Consider the following 23,803-nt stretch of genomic DNA (forward strand, 5'->3'; position numbering starts at 1 on the left):
GGGCGTACCATGGATTTATATAAGGGCAATAATATATTCTCAGTCTTATTCTCTATCCCCTTTTTAATGATTCCAAACATCCTGTTTGCTTTTTTGACCGCCTCTGCACACTAATCCTCATCCTCCCAAGTGCATGGTGAATAACACTCCCTTTAAAGTCAGTCAACATCATCATATGGCACTTAGTCACACTAGCAGATGAGATTACTTCCTCCACAGCCATCTCAGCCCCCTCATCACAGAGAACACAAGACCTAAATTCCCTCTAAGCTGCACAGCCGCACAGCAGCCCATTAAGTGCCACGCAGGCGCTCAGGGCTGCAGCGGGGAGATGCCTCTCCTTCAGCTCCTGGACCTGTTGCGATGGGGAGAGGTGCCCCTCTCCCAGCCCCAACCCAGTCCAACCCCAGAGCTGTGAGGAGGGACACTCTCCCCCAGCCCCAGAGCTGCCGAGGCCGGGGGAGATGCACCTATCCCGCAGCCCCAGCCCTGGAGTTGTCCCAGAGGGGAGAGGTGCCTCATCTCCCTCCCCCACCCCGAGCCCAGGTGCTATTGCAGGAGAGAGAGAGCTGCAGAGTCCTCTCTCCCTACCATAGCCTTAGGGCAGCCTGTACTCCAAGCCCTGGCCCCACCCCAGAGATCACACCCCCAGCCAGAGCCCTCACTCCCCGCTCCACACCCCAACCCCTTGCCCCAGCCCAGAGACTCCTCCTGCATCTCAAACTCCTCATCCCCAGCTGTAGCCCTCACTCCCCCACGCCCCAATCTTCTGCCCCAGCCCTGAGCCCCTCATCCCCGGCCCCACCCCAGAGGTCTCACCCCCCAATCCTCTGCCCCAGCTCTGGGCCCCCTCCCACACTCCGAACCCCTTGGCCCATCCCCGCCACATGAATTTTATTATGTGGACCAATATGGAGATGATGTGTCACACATCATCTCCATACTGGTTCACATAACAAAATTCATTCTGCACATGTGTGGGGAAAAAATTAGAGGAACACTGCATGAGACACAGAATTAAACCTCTTCCACACGGCATGCCATAGCACGAAGCCTGCCATCTAGTTTCCTCTTCCCCGCAACCCCCCACAATGCTGAAAGTGTTTCCAAGTCTCACTGACAAGCAGGATAAACAAAATTAATAGTACAAATTTTTGCTCATCTAAAAGCCCTCAGATCACCTGCCATTGCCGTAGGACTTCCAAGATCATATGCAATTTGGGGGGTGGACGTGTGTGTGTAAACAAGGTCTTGCTCCCTAACTGGGGCCTCTAAATAACAAACAACAACAAACATTTGATCAGGGATTGGAAAAGCAAGAGAAATTGTAATCAATGTGCCATCTTTACCTTGCGAACCACTATTGCATCGTGGTTGAGACACTGCACAAAGAATCTTATGGCACGGACAGGCAGAACCTTATCATCCCTCAGGAGGAGAGACAGAAAGCCAATGCCTATGTGTTCGAACTTCCAGGGGCTAGAAAATAACATATACAATGAATAGTGGAATGCTGCATGTAACACTGTTGTCCAAAAAAAGTTATAAAAATATAGTTAAAATAAAAAACCCATCTGTTAAGCAGGTCTATCTAACCACCATAAAACTAATGTTCTATTCTACAATCACACTATAAGGGCCTCAGTCTTATTAAAAGAGGGCCCCTCTACACCAATTGGGGAGAGAAAATGGGCCTTGAAGTGGGTGCAAACTACATCCACTTAAAGGCTCTTTACACTTGTAGATTGGTGTAAAATTACCTTAATGCAACTGAGAATTAGACCTCACATCTCTTTATTTAGTTGGTAGTATTTTAAAAATAAATTACCTGGTTAACAGTAATTTAAAAGTACTTGAACTTCATTGCCATCTTTATGCTAGACAAATAATTGGACTCAGAAATTGTTAGGAATGGACAGAGATATTGAAAATAACTATTAATTACTATAAGGCCACATTCATCTATAATTCAGGCATTGGATGGATGACAGCAATGCAGGATTCCTCATGTTGACCTGACACTTTCCTGTTCAATTGGGAGAGAGAGTTGAACATCCCTACAAATGGCCCTTCTGTCCCTATATCCATGCCAACTGATGTTGATTCTTGTCCATTAGAAGTAGGCCAAGGCCAAATGTTTCATGTCAGACAGTGCAACTGTTTGATCACTACTGATCTAAACTGCGTTTTAACCAGTCCTGCACAGGTAAGGCTCCATATGTTATTTCCAGTCATCTAAGCTATCTATTTTACTGTGCATTTTTTAAATTCAGAAATACTAGCACAAAAAAAAGTTCAGAGAAAGGCAAACTTACAGATTTCTTTGATTCACACAATCTAACAGCATGTTGACCAAATTTTCATAGTTTCTGAAAAAACAAAAGTAAAATGAGTATACAGACTTGAAGTATACTGTCAACTAGACATCATGGAGAGAACTGTTTAAAAGAATCTTTATATGAACAAAATAAGGCATTATATTTTCTCTTCATTTTCACAATGGATATAAATAGTACAGACAATGTCTAGTAATTAAATTAACACTACAGATACTGTGTATATGTCATGTTAATTTTTTGAGAAGAATGAATGGAGTGGAGAGAATAGCTGCTGAGTCAAGGGAGGAATATTACGGTGATTCCTCCACACTGTGTCTCTGTCTAGACTATGATTTCAAGGGGTGATGTTGGATCATTCTAGTCAGCTAAGTCTAATTAAAACCCTCAAACTCGAGTCAAAAAATGGCAAGCTATACTTTAGCATATACTAAAAGGGTTGAGTTTAAGTTTTAACTTGCCTTGACTTGACTAGAAGTTTAGGTTTTAGAGTAAGTTAACTAACATGATCCAACATAGTACAGACGCTCCCTGACTTACACAAGCATTCCATTCCAGAACGCCTTACCTAAGTCAAAATTTGTTTAAGTCGGGAACGTATACCCGACAATTACACCAAAAAAAGCTTACAGAACTTTTTCCATAAGTGCGGATTTGCGTAAGTTGAGTTTGCATAACCTGGGGAGCATCTGTACCTTTAAATTTTTGTCCAGATAAGGCCTTAAAAGGCAGCTAGTCTGCCCAGCTGAGTGGCATTTTCTACACTGTGTTTTGGAGGTGTGAATATCAGGGAACCACTTCCTTAGAATGCACCAGCTGGTCTCTATCTAATTAGATAAAATTGAATATTTTGATGATATGCAAGTCTCAGTTTTTGACATTACTGACAAGCCCACAAGTTCTGATTCACCTTCACACAGACTAATAGAAAGCAGGAATAACTCCACTGGGGTAAACAGATTTTCCTGCCTAAACCTGGTATAAGAGAAAAGAAACAGGAGTACAGAGCCTCATTTTTTATGTACTTTATAATCTGCCTGGATACACACTATGCTTTGCCATGCCAATAAAAGGTGCTCTATTTTAGATTCTTCAGTATTGTCTGGCCACTTTGCAAAGTGGCCAGATTCTGGCTGTAAATGGCCTATGGACAATTCCCCACGTGAAGGGGAACTTTCTGCGGATGTGTAAACGCTTGATGATGAGGATCCTTTGCCAGACCCCAGCCCTGGCTTAAATCATGCCGGGGAAGGTAGAGGACATAATGGGAGTGGGCCAGTGCCAGATGCTGCACCAATGCACAATCAAGAGTTGTAATCAGCTTCCTACTAGCCACTTTTCCCTTGCACCAGGGAGAAATGAGCTCTACAACTGTTTTCTTCTCTTATGTCCCTTCATTTAACAACTCCTTTTTTTACTTAATACTCTTCTAGTACTTCTTAGTGAAAAATTTAAGCCACCTATCTCACCCATTCAGAGTCCTCTGTGCCCAACCAGTTTTGTTCCAGTCTTCTCCTCTCCAACCCAGATAATTTTTCCATAACAAGAAACCAAGTCTTTCTCCCTATCCTCTCAGTTCAGGGGAACATCTTGCCGTATCCGTGAATTTCTATTCTAGGGCTCTCCTTGGCAGACAAAAATTGGATATAATACAATCCCCTCCAAGAAAGGGTCAGACTGTATAACATGGAATGTCCTAAAATGAAAATTCAAAGGTAAGGCTGACTTTTCCCCTCTCTCAGTTCCCTCCATGTCAGATAATCTTCCCAGTGGGATGTAGAAAACAGGAAGCCATCCCTAGGGAGAAGGGTTCAATTTACCCATGCAGAATTGAAAAGGAACATAACAGTTACTGGGAAACCCTGCTCTGTAACACCCTTCCACCAAATGCTGCCTCAGCAAGGATGGGGATGTTGACTACAGTGTTTGAAAAAATGTGGATGGAAGGTCCTGTAGTAGCTTTATAGATCTTCTCATAAAATCTGTGTGATCTTTCCAAAAAATTGCTTTTTCCACAGAATGAGTGGTATGTGGTAATGAGGAGTTGTACCTCAGGCTCCAAATGCCTCCACTATATAAACCTTTATTCTTATGTAGGCTTTGTTCACCTCTAACTTATTAATTTTACTTCCTTAGGATGTTTGGCTTCATCCAGGATAACAATACCATTTCCTATTATATAAGGAAGATTGCTGTTACATTGGAGGTGTGGTTAGGTCACAGAACTACCATGTTTGATATAGCATATAACTGAGACTTCATTGAGATCACACCAAGCTCCAAAATGCTCTTTGTACCAGGAAGGGGTGAGTAGTCAAAATACTTTCAGGGAGAGGAGAAAGAGACCTACTAACTATGAAGATGAAACGCAGTTTTATTAGGATCTGTATCATGCAGGTCAAGATCATGAAAGGAATCTATGTTTTGACTGAGGATTGGTAAGAATGGTGGTCCTCGGCCATCTGTTACGTGCTGGTGAGGAGAGACTCTCGTGGGTTTCTTTACAGTGCAATATGCCTGAAGTCACTGACTTGTCCATGTGTCCACTGGTCAGGCTATCTTGTAAAAACACCAGAATATCCTTAGCTTTAGCACGTTCCTCTGATCTGTGTCTCTTGTAACATCAACATCTAAACCTCAAGTGATATACAGACAATCTGTGAATCTCCTCCAAGATGCTAGAAGGATGTTTACCACTTTCTCAAAAAGAATGACTGATTCCTTTCCAGATGATGGGTTAGGCAGCACTGGATTTTGATTCAGTATCAGCCCCCCATTGTGTGTGTGAGTGTGTGTGAAATTTGAGAGGAGGTTCCCATTATGTTTAAATTGGGTCTGAGAACCAAGATCTGGGAGTTAATGTGAAGGCAGTTACAATTATTGTGGTCTTGCTCCTTCACAATCTGCTTTACCATCTTTACGATCGGGGCAGAGGGGAGAGCATAAAGGAGGCCATTTAGCCCACCTCTGAGATAAGGGGACCACAACCTACATTTTGGTGTCTCTCTTTCTCACATAGCACCTCTTGATAGTCCAACTGGACTGGGATGCAAGTAGGCCCATCAATAGACTTCCAAACTGGCCTGCAATGCACTGAAAGGCTAACTGAACTAGATGGCATTCCCTTGGTCCTTCATGTGTCTTGGTGAGATGGCCAACACTGACTTTCCTTCTTGGTACAAAACTTTGAGTAACAGAGTAGGGGCTTATGTCCGGGACATGAACAAGGCTACTTCTCTAAGTAGTGAACATTTAGCTTCTTAGCAATTGTACACAAATAACAAGTTTCTGAAGAATCATCTGCTGGAAATGGAAGAGTGAGCTTGATGGTCCATAGCATGAGACAGTGCCGGTTTATTTTAATTTACTTTGGGAAAATGATAAATATCTCAAGCATCCTTTTTCTGAGTGGTTCACTCCCAGATAAGGGTCCACTCTGAAATGCCACTTAGAGGAAATCTGGGTGAGGGATGTTGCAAGGGGGAAATCTTCCCAGACTCAGGAAACCCAAAAATCAAGAGCAGCTTTTGGAGTTGGATTGTTTTCCAACAAATCGTGGCCTTTTATAGCAAAAGCCTCCTCCTAATGTGCAGGAACCTGCAAGAGCAACAGTTTCAAAGGGAACACTTGCTGAGATGAGGTAGATTGAAGATATTCTCAAAGGAACAATGGAGGGACCAATTGCCTTGTCTAAAGCCTCAGTGACTTCTTTGTCTCTATTCTCTCCAAAGAGCTTACCAACAAAATATTTAGAAGGATAATAGCATTAGCTTGCAATTCCAATCTCTTTGAGTGGAGCTATAACTGTCTCCTCAACACATATATGGAAGTTCAGAATGTGCAGCAAACAACAGTCAGGAGAGGCATCAGTCCCATAAAAGCTGCTACAGAAATCTAGTTTAAGGTATATTTTATGTATGGGTTGTTGAGTTTTGTTTTTTGGGGTGGGGTTATCTACCCTCCCAATGGCCTCCCAGATGAACACAGAACTGCACAATCAGACTGCAGCTAATAGTTCCAGTGTTGACCCTGCTATATCTAAGTTTGGCCTGAGTAATAACCTTATTCTCATCTGTGAGTCTGCAATGCTCCCTCAGCTGGTATGATGATACTCTTTACTCAGGAGGTTGCAGCAGGCTTCATCTTAGGCAGATTAAGTTCTTTTACTTTTTAGTTACAAATCTTGATAGGGAATTTCCATTCCACCTTAATCACACCCTCATAAACAAGGCAAGAACAATTACACAGAACAATTACAAATTGCTATTCAATTTCTACACAAGGGTATTCTGCACCAAAAAATAAATAATTCTGTGCACAATACTTTAAAATTCTGCAAGTTTTATTTGTCAAATAAACGTGGAGGCTCCAGCATGGTATTGGGGAGTACAGGCCACTGGCTGCACAGAGGTAAGAGATCACTCTGCAGCTCCTGCCCCAGAACATGGCTCAGCAGTGAGGCTGTACCCAACTGTAGCACAGCGCAAGGACCGAGCCTGCCCCAGAAATACCCCAGGGCCCTGCCCCTCCGTGCCAACTGCACCAGGTTTGGGCAGGCAGGCTCAGCAAGGCAGGATCCAAGTGTAGAGGGGCTTAGTGTGGAGGGATCCAGATGTGGATTGAGAGGATTCTGTGAGGGGCAATCTGGGTACGGGAGGTGCTCTGGATGCACAGGGGCTTGTTAGGGGGTTTCTGGGTGCAACGATAATGAAAATCTGCAGGGGGGTCCAGATGAAGGTGGTTGGGGCTCAGCGGTGCAGGGTGTGGGGGGGATAGATCTCAGCAGAGGGGTCTGGGTGTTGGGGGATTCAATGGGGAGATCCAGATGATGGGGGAGTGGGGCTCACTGGGGTGGGGATCCAGGTGCAGCTGGTTGCACTTAGTGGAGTGAGGATCCAGGTGCGGGTAGCTTGTTGGGGTCATCCAGGTGCAGGGGGAGTGGGGCTCTGCAGGGGAGATTTGGGTATAAGGGGGTCTGGATGCACAGGGATTGGGCAGATGGGGGAGAAGCTCCCCATACAGTGATCCCACTCCCTGCAGCTGAGAGATGGGTGGGGAGTTTACAGAGCTTCTTTGCTGCCTGAGGAGAAATCTGAGGGTGGGTCTGACCTGGCCATGGATGCCATGCAGGGGAAGAGGAAGTCCTGCTCTCCCCAGCCCAACCAGGACTAGCAGATGAGCCTGGTGCAGAGTAGGAGCCAGCAGTCAGGTCTTCCCCAGTCCCGCCCCCTGTCCCACAGTGATTTACCTCTCTGCTGGCAGCCCAGGGCACCCAAAAATGACTGCTCTTGCAGTTTCCCTTTGCTTCCCCATCAGAGTCATTTTTCTGCAGGGAAGCAAAGTAATCTGCAGAGGACATAAATTCTTCGCATGCACAGTGGGGCAGAATTCCCCTAGGAGTAAACTTTGCAGGGTTTGAGGTTTTTTTGATTGTTCATTTTCTAAAAACATAAAGCACCTGTTAAGTTAGATCTCCGTTCATGCACTCTGGGAAGCTTAGCTGGGCAGCTGGAGAGTGGCGGCTGCTGGCCAGGAGCCCACCTCTGATGGAAGAGCCACCGCCAGCAGCAGTACAGAAGGGTGGCATGATATGGCATTGCCACTCTTACTTCTGTGTTGATGCTGGCAGGGCACTGCCTTCAGAGCTGGGTGCCTGGCCAGAAGCTGCCGCTCAGCAGCCGCCGCTCAGCAGCCAGCCACCCAGCTCTGAAGGCAGCACAGAAGAAAGGTGAGCATGGGGTGAGACCAGATTTCACGGTCCGTGAAGCATTTTTCATGGCTGTGAATTTGGTAGGGCCCTACTCATTGGTATCAAATGTTCGAGGAGCTGCCCACTTTCATGGCAGCTGAGCCCTTGCAGGTAAAATAGCTTGTGGGAAGGGGGATGTTTTGCAGCCTTCTCAACCATCTCAGCATGAACCTTACTTACACACTGGCTGGGAACAGGAATTTCTTCCTTGGGATTACAAACAGTGTCTCTTATCCCAAGATTCAAGAGGCTCCAGTGAACCTTTCAGGCTTGCTCTGAAAGCTGTGGGAAATGCAACCCTCATTCCTAGGGGAGAGCTGAGGGGAGAGAGGAGCAAAGGGGAGAGGAGTTTGAAAAAAGACTTATCCCCAGTTCCATGCCACTGATTCTGGCCTCATCTCAGTGAAGGGAGCTTCCATCTGGCCTACTCAACTGTCTCACTGTGGACCCTGCCAACATGCTAGCTGGGAGCTGGGTTCCTGAGGCCAGCCGGTGGGGCCAGCTGTCTCCCATTTCTAAGGGGGAAGGGATGATTGGTGCTGTCCTTCACACCCTCCTCAGAAACCAGCAAAAAAAAAAAATAATGTTGGGACTAGATTCAACAGTTTTGAGGATAAAAATCTCAAAACCAATGAAGAAACAGAGCGTTTAGTTAATTTTTTTTTTTTTTTTTAAACACACAAATCCTATGAAATCTCTGCTACAAAGGGAGTCCTGGAGCCTACAGTGTGTGATTCTTGGAAGCATCTTCCTGAGGGGAGATCCTTAGCCCAGGTCCTGAGCAAAGATCTGGTCTGCTCCCAGTTGCCGGGGAGACAGGGAACACTCCGCCATTAAGGTTGTCTAACATGGAGGGACTGGGAAATTGTTTCTATTATTCCAACCCCTCCATACCACACCACACTGCTGCCAAGCCTCCACTCTATATGAATTTCCAAACCAGATGTCAACATCATTGATTTAAGTCTGATCCATTCCTTCTCTTCTACTGCAGCAATTATTCCTGAGGAAATTCTAAGCCACTGTGCATGCACATAATTCATGTGGCGTGCATAATTTTTTTTTCCCCCACAGAAAATAACTTCTGCCTGAAAGTTGCAGCAGTTATGCCTTGTGCCCACCAGGGGATGCTGTGGTGCTAGAACAGAGCAGATGCTCCCAGATAAGGAATAGAAGAGGCTGCCTTCCTGGCAGTGCCCTGCCGGTAGGGCCAGCTCAGGAGAAAGATATGGGGGGAGACAGACAGAATGGGGCACATGGGGCAGCTGGCGGGTCACAGACTGGGATTCATAACTGCTAATGGGAGAGGACAGACTGGGGCAGGGGCTGAATGGGAGTGGAGGCACAGAGCCATAGGAGGACGGGGAGGGGCTGCAGGGCCACATGTGGGAAGGAGAGAGGGGGCTGGCTGAGGGGGTGCAGGACCACATGGATGAAGGGGGTGGCTGAGTAGGGGCACAGGGACACATGAGAGAGGGTGCAGGGACACATGGGGATGAGGCTGGCTGAGGGGGTGCAGGGACACATGAAGATGGGGCACAGAGACACATGGGAGGTGGCTGAATGGGGATGCAGGGCCGCATAGGAATGGGGGGGAGTGGGTGTCTGAGTGGGGTTGGAGGGACACATGGGGACAGGGGGAAGAGGGTGCAAGGACACATCAGGGTGCAGAAACACATGGGGACATGGGCAGATGTGCCTGACTGAATGGGAGAGGCTAGGGGTCAGCCAGGGTCTGCATGAGGGAGGCTCCCTAACAATCCCTCCCTGCCCCACTCAAAAAACCTGTTCCATACGTCTCACACCCACACACACCCAACAACCCTCCAGGTTCACTTCCAGGCTCCTTACCTCTCCCTCAACTCCTCCTTTACTCCTGACTCCCCCAAGCCTTTGCTTCTGCTTCTGAGAGGGGCCGGAAATACGGTTCTGTATTGTAGTTTAAATTAATTATTCAAAGTTCTGCATTAATATGCCTAGTAAGGCATCTATTTGTCAAAAAACATTTCCTGAATCTTTTTTGTTGTCTGTACTGTTACAGACATACTTGCTGACAAGTATTTTGAAATAAATTACCAAAGTAATTGAAACTGGTGTGATTGATTATATTGTATTATTTTGATATGTAGAATTTTAAAAATATTACGCGCAGAATTTTTTATTTTTTGGCACAGAATTCCCCCAGAAGTAAGCAATATTCCCTTATTACTCCATTGTCTCATACTCAGGCACACTGCTGCCTTTTCTGTTTCAGCTTCGCTGTTATTGGTGAGTACTCTCTTGAAGACCTCACGGAAGGAGTACACCAGCACAAACAAAGTGACTGAAAACAAAGCAGTCAAATGCACAAAGTAAAGCAATTGAAAAAATGTTTTCGTTGGTCTGAAGTACTGTTATCTTAATAAGTACTTGTAACTATAACTGATACAAAATATTGAGATGAAGTGCCATTTTGTGAACACACTACTGGAAAGTGCTGAGGCACTATGGTGATGAGAATGTGGAATATTCCATTCTATATAAGTTCTCATACAAGTCAATGATGTCCCTTCCAATACAGTTAAGGATTACTGAAAGATAGCTGCAATAAGAAATTAAAAAGATGCAATAATGGAAAGAAAGATGGTTGGAGTTCAGTGTCGCTTTTAGGCTAATGTATAAAAAAAACATTATGAAGAAGAGATTACTTTTAAACAGCTTCATTTTTGCTAGAGAAAACCTTACACACAGATGTCACAAATAATTATTAGCCTCAAAACAGCACATCCTCTTGGAAAATTACATTTAATGTACCATTTTAGATTAAATGTACATCATCGCTCATGAACTGTATATGTTTATCGATTAAAAACTATTATGCACTACAACTTCTGTAGTTACTGAAATCTACATAGACCAATCTAACTTACTGCAAGGCTTCAGCATTCTTTTCTTTCTGTCGTTGAATTCCTAACTGAATCTCTTCTGAACTAAGCATCATCCCGCTGGCGCTTGGGTTTTTTGCTCTTTGCATTAGAATGGCTATCTCAACACATTTCTCTGGAACCTGTTGAGAGAGAATGGAAACATCTCTAACTGAATAGCAGCCAAAGAATGTTAGCCATCCTTTTGGAAAAGGAGACTCCCAGACAGGCAATCAAATGAAGTGTGCATACTTCCACATAGATATAAATAAGCCTCCCTTTATATTTTGCAAAATTCTCTAGAGAGGCAATCCAGGTTGCTCCTTTGTTATTTGACAGGAATCACTGCTGCCAGTAGTCTTGTTATGATGAGATGGAGGAAAATTAAATAGTTTTAAAATACTGATAGAGCTATGATTACATGCCTATATTTTAAGGCATGGAGTAAACCATGCACAAACTCTGATTTTATGGTTAAACAAAAATGCTAAAATATGTAAGGTAATGGTTTCTATCCCCATGTTTCACTTATTAAGTAAATTTAGTATAGTGTAAGTTGTTAGATTAACAAGAGAACAGATACAACACAAGTACTGACAGTGCAAGCTTCCCTACTCTGTCCTGCAAGTGCACAACAACCTTGATTAGGAGGGACCACACCTGACAAGAGCTAAAAGATCAGTTACTTTCCATTCCCATTGCATAACTGGCCTCTAAAAATAAAATAAAAAAAAAAGTGTCAAATTCTAATAAACTTAAACTGAAATCTATAATATTCCAGTCTTTGATATATTTGTCTATATTCTTGCATACTGGAAATCAGAATGAAATCAATATACCAGTATTAGTAGTCAAAGCTAAACCAAAACATGTAAAATTTATTAAATGACTGACTTATTTGATCAAATACAAGTCAAACAGCCTCCGAATGTGATATTGGCTTTTAAGTGATTTTTTTTGCTTACTGAAAAGTCCAGTCCAATTGTTTCATACTGTCTGTGGATCTTTTCTGCTAGGTCATCAAAGAGTCTCACTATAGATGGTTTTTCCAGAGACATAGCTTTGCTAAGTCCAGAGGAAACAATTGCTGGCCAAGTCTGTACAATACAGTCCCAATCATGAAGATTTGCCAGGCATACTCCACTGTGGTTTCCAAGAAGACAATACAAGGCACCCTACAGTAAACAAGAGTTGTAATACTAAAAGTTACATAAAGCAGTCATTCATATAGAATAAAAATTAGTTGCTCTATAGTTTACCAATTATTAAATTGTAACACGAACTGAGATTGAACCATCCAGTTTATCACTAATATATACAAGATATTCCAAACAATTCTTGACATATTAAATATTTGTTTTAGTAGTGTGTGCAAGTAGTACAGACTAAATGGATTTCTCTTTCATAGAATGGAAATCGTTCCCTCATGACCAAAGAACACATTTCAATAACCACAGTGAATAAACAAATACCTGGCCTTTCTACAAACCTTTTTATGGTAGTTTAAATTACAAATTTGTGTTTCTTAAGGCTGTCTACACTGCCCTGCAATTCGAACTATGGGTGGTATGAACAAAAGTGTGCAAAGTGTTGCGCTGTAACTCTGTTGTGTGGACATTGCAGGCACACAAAAAAAGGTTCCTAGTTTGCATTAATGTAATCCTCTTCATACAGGATTACACTAATGGTGTGCACTGCTATTCACATCTCTGTAGGCTGAATTGTGGGGCAGTGGAGACATAGCCTCAGCATAAGATTTTCTGCTGATCAGATCTTTGTCCTTCCTTTCTCACTTGGCTAGGGTTGCTAAAAAACTACTGAACTAAGAACAGTTTGCTGAGATTTTATTGCTTTGTACTATTTTTTTGTTTTAATTGGGAAACAACAGTGAACAGCTATTAGCAGAAAGCATTCATAATTCCTGAGGTCCTGATGAAATGGAGTATATTCATGAAGGTGGGATATGGTATAAAAATATTTTTATGGGCACTTTTTGGGGATGACTGCCTAAGTCACTTAAGGTTAGCTATTCACAAGTAATTCAACCATCTCAAAGTCATGCTAATAAAATCTTGACACCATACCACATGTATTTTAACCATAAAATTTTTGCACACAAACTGAAGACAGATCTCAAATTAAGTAACTGAGATAGTACTTTAAACTGCTGCTGAGTAACATCGTGTCGGTCTGGTCGCAAAAACTCCAAAACCAAAGGAATGATATCTCTGCAACAAAAGTTGTATGTTCCCAGTGCTGTGAAGAATGCTTGCTGAGCTTTATTTCTGACCTGTAGAAAGACAAGCACATCTTCAAGTACACAAAAGGATATACAAAGCAATGATATCCCAGTTCTCTTCAATTACTAATGTGCAGGTCTTAGGAAGGTGAGTCAGTGCACAGAAATCTATCCTGTTTTATTTTGAAAGATTAGCAGCAGTGGACATGGAGGCTCAACTATTCTGACAATTTCTCCAAATTAGGTTTTAGGCACACGGGGGGTACGGTGTGGAGTAGCTAGTCTTGCCATGGCCCATGATGCATCTGTTTTGTGAACTGAAGACTTTAGTTTCCACAACCGTCAATCTGGCACATTTTCGGAACACTTAATACAAATGAGATTAACGTTTAATAAATAACTCAAAAGATTCTATGGGCCCAATTCTGGTTTTGGATGAGTGTGTGCGGCTGCTACTGACTTTAGCAAGTCTTTAATTCATTGGACATAACTCACTTCTGCAAATTTCAAAAGTCAGTGAAATTTTGGGCCTAACCAGGACTGGAATTTTCTAATCTGGAAAGAATTATGTGAGTAATTAAATGTTTCATACATTACTGAAGCCTGAAATAAAAAACAGATACTGTGACACTGAATTCTACCAAGGAATTAAAAGCGATATTGTGTTACATTTCACTGCTAATATCAAGTTGAAAATAAGCTCAGTAAATGAAATCCATGGCTGCATTAATTTCGCATAGAAGACATATTCTTACCTGACCATAGGAACTTGTAGACAAACATAGAAGATCCCTGATCATGTCTTGGTGTATATTTTTATATTCACAGCCTTCAACAGTTAGAGTTCTCAGCTAAAGGAAGAAGAAAAATCCCAATTAGAGACAGGCTTCATTTGCAATTTTACAAATCTAAGAGAGGAAAGTTATTGCAGAGACTGAGAATGCTTTTAGTTAAATAAGATGTTACAGATTGACATTTCCTAGTATAGTAGTGAGCAAAAACTGGCAGTACAGAAATGTACATTACCTCATGCTGCAACATGACTCTGTCAATGAGCAAGGCTCTAATATGCTGCTTCTTTCCTTGAAGCTGCAAGAAAAAAAATCAGAGTAAATTGATTCAAATCTCAACACTGACTTTAGCAATGTAAATATGAACTCTCGCCTCTTACATTTTCGATACACAATATATATTATCAGCAGGTTCTACAGTGAGACATTCTGACTGTTGGGCTTCTGTTATACAAAGGATTTTTTAAAAAAACTTCTGGCACAGTCACAACTGGTGTCAGTGGATATTGATCCACGTCATGTGATGGAGTGAAAGTGTAACCCTGACCATGTCATATATCTGGAGAGAGGAAACAACGACCAGTCTCATACACACTCTTATATGTCACTTGTTTATTACACAGTGTTAAATCATGGCATTAATTTGCTTAGATATTTGTACAACTGCCCTCAACTTTCTTAAGAAAATAGAAATTGCCATATTGAATCAGACCAGTTAACCATCTAGTCTAGTGTTTGGTCTCTGACAATGGCCAGCAAGGTAAGCTTCAGAAGGTAGAAGAGAGACTGCAGATTTATCTACCACAATTACCAGTTCATAATGAAAGATTTTTCCCTAACCCCTCAGCAATCTGAAATTGGCTTACGCCTCAATACATAAAAGTTTATATCTCATGCCCAGCTGAACTTAGCATGTGCCCTTCATAACTAACTTTAGTCAAAGAAATCTGGCATTTGTTTATGGTCAATTTAAGATTATCTTCTTTGGTATGCTACAGAACATTGCTTGCTCTCATTGTGATGTTGATTATTTTTGCCCAACATCAACTAATAATCAAGTTCTGCCACATCATCCACATCTTCAAAGATTTGGGACATAAGGTTTGGTGATGAGGCAATCCCAAAGGAAACTCAGTTAAACAGATCTACTAAAAATGGGACTTAAAAGGTGAACAATTTTGCACTTCCTATCAAGTCAGACCTGCCAAAATCCTTGGCTTGCATGCAAAATTGATAATAGCCTTGCATTTTGAAGTTTCAGCATCACTTCTTCAACCATTCTCATGGGCTGGTGCTTGCATTTGGTGACAAACTTTCTGGGGCATGTTGGGTAAAAATCAGTGGTGTTCTATCTGTAAGGTATCCCAGTACATTAAACATCTTGTTTAGTAAACGATTGTTTGGTAAACAACTTATATACCCATTTGATAATAACATTTACAGACTGTTCTTCAACACAAGTCCACATAGCATTTCCTGTTGCACTATTTCAAACTCTATGGAGGAGATCTGCTCTTACACATATACACCAGTTTTGTTTTGCCATTGGGGGTCAGAGTGTGCTCACCATATTAAACAGTTTTTAATTTTAACATTAAGCAGTCACCAAACTTTTAGTATTTGTGGCAGTGTTTATGATGCACTCAGTGTTAGTATCTATTTTAAAATTCATGGTTTATTTATTGCCAGTACCACAAACCAATTTGCTGCAGAACCTTGCTTTATAACTTTACTAAGAAACCTAAAGAAATTTGGACTTGATACACTTTTATACTAGGGCTCCTTTACAACACTTTGACATAGTAAGAAGGCCTTGCAATAGGACTAAGATACATGTATTATCACGTTAATGCCCCTTTACATTGCCAGAGTATATAAAGAGACATTAGTGCCAAGGAGAATCAGGCCCTTTGTTTCTGCATCAGAGCCGTGTTTATGAATGAAATTTGCTTTTGTAATTCCTTACACCTTATTCTGGTAATGACCTCTTCTGAAAAATAGTTGCTTTTACTGAATATATGACATAGAGCCCCACGTAAAGGGCACCTTTGCATAGTGTTGTGACTGTCTCCTCATTTAAGTGCAAAAATCTGGTTTCTGTCATTTGCTAGAGCAAGAATGTGAAAGTTTCAGAAAATCTCTAGTGAAAATATGGCTTTAGGATCTTAGATGGACCTTCTGATCAATCTAATATCAAGAGGTTAATAGTGTTGCTGCCATTTTGTTACAAACAAAACCCATGTGGAAGATGGGAGACTGCCTATATACAGGCATTTACTGCATCCTTATCTTCCAGTCCAATAGGCAGGATTATGAAGCATTTTTATTTCATTATGCCCTTTCAGAGGCTAAGAAAGTACTCTATTGTTTAGCAAACTTCTTCCCTTTTGTATCTAATGGAGTTTGAAACTAACACGACTCTTTGTTTACATCCTTGTTTATGTATCAGAATAGGAGATCTGTTAGTCTTTAAGGTGCCACAGGACTCATTGTTGCTTTTTACAGATCCAGACTAATAAGGCTACCCCTCTGATACTTGAAAGTTAAGTGTTACTTAAAATTCCATTCAGGACATACCACACGATCCATTGTCTATAGCCAAGCTCTAAGATACAACTCCATTTGCTCCAATCCCTCAGACAGAGACAAATACCTACAAGGTCTCTATCAAGCATCCTTAAAACTACAATACCCACCTGCTGAAGTGAAAAAAACAGATTGACAGAGCCAGAAGAGTACCCAGAAGTCATCTACTGCAAGACAGGCCCAACAAAGAAAACAGAATGCCCCTAGCCATCACCTTCAGCCCCCAACTAAAACCTGTCTAGCGCATCATCAAAGATCCACAACCTATCCTGAAAGACGATCCCTCACTCTCACAGATCTTGGGAGACAGACCAGCCCTACTTACAGACAGCCCCTCAATCTGAAGCAAACACTCATCAGCAACCACATACCACACAACAGAAACACTAATCCAGGAACCTATCCTTGCAACAAAGCCTGATGCCAACTCTGTCCACATATCTATTCAAGTGACACCATCATAGGACCTAATCACATCAGACACACCATCAGGGCTCGTTCACCTGCACATCTACCAATGTGATATATGCCATCATGTACCAGCAATGCCCCCCTGCTATGTACATTGGCCACATCAGACAGTTTCTATGCAAAGAATAAATGGACACAAACCTAACATCAGGCATCATAACATTCAAAAATCAGTAGGAGAACACTTCAACCTCCCTGGTCACTCACTAACAGACTTAAAGGTGGCAATTTTGCAACAGAAAAGCTTCAAAAACAGACTCCAATGAGAAGCTGCTGAACTAGAATTAATTTGCAAACTAGATATCATTAACTTGGGCTTGATAGAGACTGAGTGGCTGGGTCATTACACAAATTGAATTTATTTCCCCACGTTAAATATCCTCACACCTTCTTTTTACCAGTCTAAAATGGACCATCTTGATCATCACTACAAAAGTTTTTTTCCCTCCTCTGTGCGTGTGTGTGTGTGTGTGTGTGTCTGTGTGTGTGTATAAACAGATACATAGATAGATAATCTTATTATATGTTCCATTCTATGCATCTGATGAAGTGGGCTGTAGCCCATGAAAGCTTATGATCAAATAAATGTTAGTCTCTAAGGGTGCCACAAGTACTCCTGTTCTTTTTGTGGATACAGACTAACACGGCTGCTACTCTGAAACCTTAAAATGCCTTGTTCAAAACTTTTAAGTTGTTAGTTCTCCTTTATTGGGGTAGGTAGCAGAGCAGTACCATGAGAGAGTAGAACAGGAAGAAGGCAGAACTGAGATCTTTCAAAGTTTTGGCCCAAGCCAAGGGGGTATGCGGGTGTCATTTGAGCTCCTTGCCTCAGGTGCCAAAATGTTGTGGGCCAGCCTTGCCACTCTCCCGAGGGCTATCCCAGATGACTTCTCAGAGAGATTACGTAGACAATGGAGACTGCTTGACCAATTTAGACTGCCTGATCCCCATGTCAAAAGATCTTTCCAGCAAGCTGGAAGAAACTAGAAAACAGGGACAGTGACAATCAATCACTTGGCCGCTCCCCCTGCCCTACTCAACACCTAGAAGACAAAGACTTGGAACAAGGGAACAGTGGTCCAGGCTAGGAAAGAGTTTCATCCTGTGTATTCAGGATCTGTAATCTGTTTGTACTATCTGCCAGGTCGAGACACTGTTTGATTCAAATCCTGCTTAGTCTGTAGAAATCAAGACTACAAATGTATTTTTATTTCTTAGGCAATCAACTTTGATCTCTACACTTGCTACTTCTAATCACCTAAAATCAAGCTATCTTTCTGTAGCTAATAAATCTGTTTTAAATTTTACCTAAAACAGTGTGCTTTGTTTGAAGTACTTGGGAAATCTCAGCTCAGTTTACAAAGGCTAGCATGTGTCCTCTCCACATCAAGGGAGAGGCGGACTGGGGAATGAACTTACACTAACCAGGCTTCTGACCAGTGCAAGACAGTACAGTTCTGGGGTGCAAGGCTGAGGAAGTGGGGGGAATTGGCTGGAGCCTCTCTCTTGTTAGTTCATGAGTGGCTGAGACAGCATTCATGTAACTCAGTTGGGTGTGTCTCTGCCTGTGGATGTCTGTGCAAGTGCAATACCTGCAAGAGGTTTGTGGCTTGATACAGTGTAAGGAGGCAGTGTGGTTCCTTGCTGCCCCAGAGAGGGACGAACCCTGATTAACCCTCTCTACACACAGCACCACAGAATGAGAGGGATCCCAGAGTCCAGGTTGCATCCCGGGGATCCCATCATAGGCAATGAATGAGAAGACTGCTAATAAGGAAGGACTTTGATACCCCACCAGGAGGAAACATACAGGGACCTGGCTGGAGGGACAAGTCACAAAGAAGGAGCCCTTGGAGTTATATATAGAGAGAGCGCGCGCGACAGCAGAAGCGGGCCCTGGAACTGGAAAGAGCTAGTCCCTGAGCGGCCAGGAAGAGCCACCACCTGTGGTGAGGGGACCCTATGACAGATCTCATTGCTTCATCAGTCTTCTTGTGGAAGAGTGAGCAGCCCTCAAGTGGCAGGTCCTCAATAACTGTTTGAAATCCTTCAGATATGCCTGCCAAGGCCAGCCAGGAGGAGCGGCACATTGCAACTGTTGTTGCTATCACCCTGGAGGCAGCGCCTGCATGTCCAAAGCGGCCTGCAACACAGTTCTGGCCGCCACATGACCTTTCGCCAGCTAGACTGGAAGTCAGCCCTGCAATTGTGTGGCAGTCTGTCAAACAGCTTTAAGCTACAGGCAGCTGATGTGCTCGCACTTTGCCAAGACCACGTCGTAGTTCAAGATCCTCATCTGGAAGCTCGAAGTGGAGTAGGATTTCTGGCCACCACATTTTAAGCGCTTCACTGTCTCATCTTTAGAGGTCCATTTCTGACCGCTCTAATGGGATTGCTCATTGGCCACTGGTACTGGATGCAAATAGAACTCTGTTCATATCCAGTAGCCAGGACCTGGTACCATCCAGCTGTCCATTTGGATGTCAGTGCCAGTGATGCTAGTGTCTGCCATAAGGCTTTCATGGGCTCCAACAGACCCTTGTAAATCAGGATAACTATGAGTCCCAGTACCAAGTACAGGATATTGAGGAGTTTGTGTGGCATATCCCACACCACCTGCATAGGTATCTCCGAGGCCACTGACACCAATGTCCCATGAAGTCTTGGAAAATCTTCTAGTCCTCAAGAGTGGCAGCTGACTGTTCTGGAACAAGGGCATCATCTAGAAGAGCTCACGGTCAGTACTATCTGACCCTTGCACTGGATCTGCTGCACTGAAGCCGCCTACTCCTGCTGCAGGGACAGGTCCAGTCTTTGTCACAGGGTGACTGTTTCCCTCATAAGTGTGGTGGAGAGGCTGGTCCTGGATAGTACTGCAGTCCCCAAGGGGCCCACATGCCAGGATCATATGGCACCAGGCCCCACGATGTTTGATCCCAGTGATCCCAGTACTGGACTGGGTTGGTTCTGCCCTCCATCACAGGTACATGCCTCTTACCCCCCAGATGAGACTGATACTGCTGGGTACCAAGACCTGACCAGGGATGACTAATGGCTTTCCTCTGAGTCAGAAACAATCCTCTGAGAAGGATGGTGCTCAACCCGCAGGTCTAGGGGGAACCTGATCAGACAGTGGAAGCATCAAAGTCCCTGGGTCCAGAAATCTGGACAGCATCATGGTGAATACAGCTCCAGCAGCTGCACAGGTGTCAGCCATGTCAGCATGGTCCAAAGTACTTGATCACCAACAGATTGGCTTAGCAGCAGTAACTGCGCTGGAGTTGGTGCTGGGGACAACAGAATGACCAGCACCGCAGTCAGGCTTCTACCAGGTACTGGGCTATCTTTTTTTCTGACTAACTCAATAATGAGAAGGCTAAAACAGAAACAGCAGCATCAGGTGGGACCTCTATTATGGCTAGATCCACTCAGCTGGTACGGGCTCTCGTGCTTTGGGAACTTTTCCTACGTTTTGAAGCATCCTTAATGTCCAACTCCATGGTAGTCTTATGAGACCTTGAAGTCTGATCCAGGGAGGGTGATGATCTTCACCTGTTCTCCTTGGGAGACTTTTGTGCTCTGAGTCTGATCTATTTCTCTGCTTCCCAAATCAGGAAGCCAGAGGACTGAGTGAATATTTGGCTGGTTTTGATGATGAAGCCAGGGCAGATTTCAACAGCCACCAGTCTTCTGAGGATCCAGGTGCCTATAGTCCAGGGTCAGAGATTGGCCTTATCACTGCCTCATGAGGAAAGCAATAAGACAACCCTCGATTGCTGGGTCCACTGTGAGAAGTACCTACAGATTTTACAGAGTTCCAGAACATGCCCCTAACCGAGACAGAACACTGTGCATTCATTGTTCAGAGGCATGACTGCTTCACAGAGTGGGAAGTTCTTAAAGCACAAGGATTTTCCATGGTCAGCCATAGCAGCTAGTAGTGCCAGCAACCACAGAGGGAGAACCCTTTCCCTCCACAGTGTCCTGTAGACCTAACTAAACTGAGACAAAGTGGATATACATCCTGAAAAGAGTCACTTTGGGGATGAAGAACAGCTGGCTCTAACCGAATCCATGAAAGCAGCGGTGATTGTTGATAGAAAGGGGAATCCTTGAAGAATTAAGAAAACTATGTTGAGTGCATTTGCCCCCACTCCCAGTTATCAAGGTAGCATGCAATCTCAGGTTCCTGGTGAATATTTCACTACTCAAACATAGAAATAGCTGTAGTGTTTGGAAAGGCCTTGGGCAAACTAAGAGACTACATACTCAAATACAGACTTAACTACTGTGTCACAGTTTGGGGCAACTGCACCTGTATTTCCCCTCTGCAGTCCAGCAAAGGCATCCACTCTAGGTTCCCAGCTTCTGAGCAGTAATCTCTGTTAGGTCGAGACCTGCATCTCTCTTCCCTCTTGACCAGGATTTTTTCAGGCTGCACAGTTCCCAGCAAGCCAGACAGGCCTGCGTCCGCACTTTGCCTTCTACTCAGAGGCTATGGTTATAAGTTTCCACACTGACCTTTCTAAGCAAGCACATCTACTCTTAAGGTGAAAGCATTACAGAAAAAACACATTAAAAACAATACAAGAACCAACGTGCATGCTAATTAGTTTATCAGAGATCACCCTCCCTCCCAACTCCAGGAGGGCTCCAATCAGAGTCAATCTTTCAAATCTCACCAAAGGGTTTTTTCTATGGCTTCAAGTTCATAACAGTCACAGCTCAGAACAAGCACCCCAATTGTGCAGACCAGCCTGTTTCTTTATACAGACTGGAACTCTGATTTCCAGCCTCTGGGAGCAGGTAATCAGCAGACAATGGTTCTCTCCTCAGGGCATAGCTTCAAAAGGCTGGGTTTCTGCATAACTGGTGGAGGGTATTTGCATTCATCTCCCCCAGGCTACTTCCCAGGAATTCCACTTGACAGGTATTGTCCCAAAAGATCATGCTTGTTTGCCGCATTGTTCAATATAGTCCTATGACCGTGCAGGCCCACAATAATACATAATCTTTCCCTTTAATACAATGGACTCCAAAATATTTAGATTTAATTCAATATGGTTTTCCATGGAAACTGCCAAATCTGTCACATATCTAACACTTTTGCCACCTCAAAACAATATCTCCTTAAGTTATTTCAGGATGCTCTCTCATGAACTAATGCAAAAGACTAAATGCAACCTACAGATGGTTTAACATGCAGTGGCCACATGCTACTGGTGTGGATGTCTATGACTGACAAGAGCACATTCTCACTAATGATCATGCTGTACATTTGCTGCTGGCCCAATTTAAGATCTTGGTCCTTATCTTTATTGTTTTAAATGTGTGAGGACTTAACTACCTCAAAGATTGCCTTCTCTGCTCTCTACCTCAGCAGCCATGTTCAATAATCTAGATTTCACTTCTCATAACATTGACAACTCATTTAAACTTTCCATGGCTCAATTTCGCAACTTGTAAAACGTAGATATTAATGTTTACCCACTTTCAAGAAGTGTTTGGAAATCTAATGATGAGAAGTGCTAAATATTATTTAAACGAAGGGAAAGGAGTTTGGTTCCTACATGCTTCTCAACATAATTGGCATCTATGGTTCTAACATCATTAGTGCTTCACAAGTGCTAGCAATAGCAGCAACTTAATATCCAAGGACTGTATTATTTCCATGCAGTTAAATCACCAAAATAAAAAATTCCAGCATGCAGTTTCTTAGTGACTAGCAAATTAACATAAAGAGCTATCATTAATAGCATCAATATTCAGTATATAAAAAGAGATGTTATGAGGCTTAACCAACATTTGTGCAGTGCTTTGAAACCTTTTGAAAAAGGGCACTTATTGTAACAAAAAAATATTCTAATGATATATCAGCCCACTGTAACTTATATCAATTTCACTAGGAATGCATGCAGAGTTCCATTAAGACATTAAGGTCAAAAAACAGTCAAAACTAAAACTTAAAAAAAGTTGTTTTTTCCTAACTAAACTATGTAAACAAGATACTGACCCTGTTCTCCATCGATTTCTTCACTAAGTTAAAGCTCTTCCACCGGGAGTCAAACTCATGCTTGTGAGACCCTTGGAATTGTAAGAGATCACCAATGATCTAGAAACAAATGGTTTTATATTATGTAAAACAAATCAACCCATTCAAATTAAAATAAAACATATAAAAATTACTATTATACCTTTATGATTAGAAACAAGGACTTGGTATCATCTTCTGAGTTGTCAAGTATATAGTCTACCGTTGGAATGGAAACAAAAAGTGTGTTATCTGATATGAAGCTCAGTTCAAAGAGTTAACTATACTGAATGAAATATTTTATCTACTTGTGAAGCTCAAAACTTTGTGTCATTTATGTTGCCATATAATTCATGACAACAGATTTTGCCTCTTTGCTTTGCTCTACAATACTGATACAGTTAAAAGCCCAATAAACTGATAACATTTAAAGCAAATCTTTGCATATGTACTAAATACAGGAATGAGAGCAAGAGACAAAAATGTACTTACACAGCAGTTTCCTTATGACCCTAGCCATGGTTTCTCTATGGTTCTCTCTTGATAAATCTACACAAGATAATAAGAACATTCATTATATATAAAGTATATTTGCTAAGTTACACAGTGTTATAAAATACAGAGAAGCTTAATTGAAAAACACAATTAATGGAAACTCAGACTATGACAAGCAAAAGCTCAAAAACAGATCAGAGTT

At 42.7% G+C, this 23,803-nt stretch overlaps 1 protein-coding gene across 3 annotated transcripts in view; it reads right to left on the reverse strand.

The window, feature by feature from the left end:
• PSME4 (proteasome activator subunit 4) overlaps positions 1-23,803 on the reverse strand; it is a 241,970-nt gene that overhangs the window by 71,534 nt on the left and 146,633 nt on the right. For all 3 annotated transcript variants that reach the window (XM_050951719.1, XM_050951720.1, XM_050951721.1), the window contains 10 exons: positions 23,599-23,655; positions 23,270-23,325; positions 23,089-23,187; positions 14,254-14,316; positions 13,983-14,078; positions 13,147-13,278; positions 11,954-12,163; positions 10,995-11,131; positions 2,316-2,369; positions 1,350-1,479 (listed from right to left, as the gene is read on the reverse strand). In XM_050951719.1, coding sequence (XP_050807676.1) covers positions 1,350-1,479; positions 2,316-2,369; positions 10,995-11,131; positions 11,954-12,163; positions 13,147-13,278; positions 13,983-14,078; positions 14,254-14,316; positions 23,089-23,187; positions 23,270-23,325; positions 23,599-23,655 — 1,034 coding nt within the window. The remainder of the gene's footprint in view (positions 1-1,349; positions 1,480-2,315; positions 2,370-10,994; positions 11,132-11,953; positions 12,164-13,146; positions 13,279-13,982; positions 14,079-14,253; positions 14,317-23,088; positions 23,188-23,269; positions 23,326-23,598; positions 23,656-23,803) is intronic.

This window comes from Gopherus flavomarginatus, chromosome 4, assembly GCF_025201925.1.
Source record: "Gopherus flavomarginatus isolate rGopFla2 chromosome 4, rGopFla2.mat.asm, whole genome shotgun sequence".
NCBI lineage: Eukaryota > Metazoa > Chordata > Testudines > Testudinidae > Gopherus > Gopherus flavomarginatus.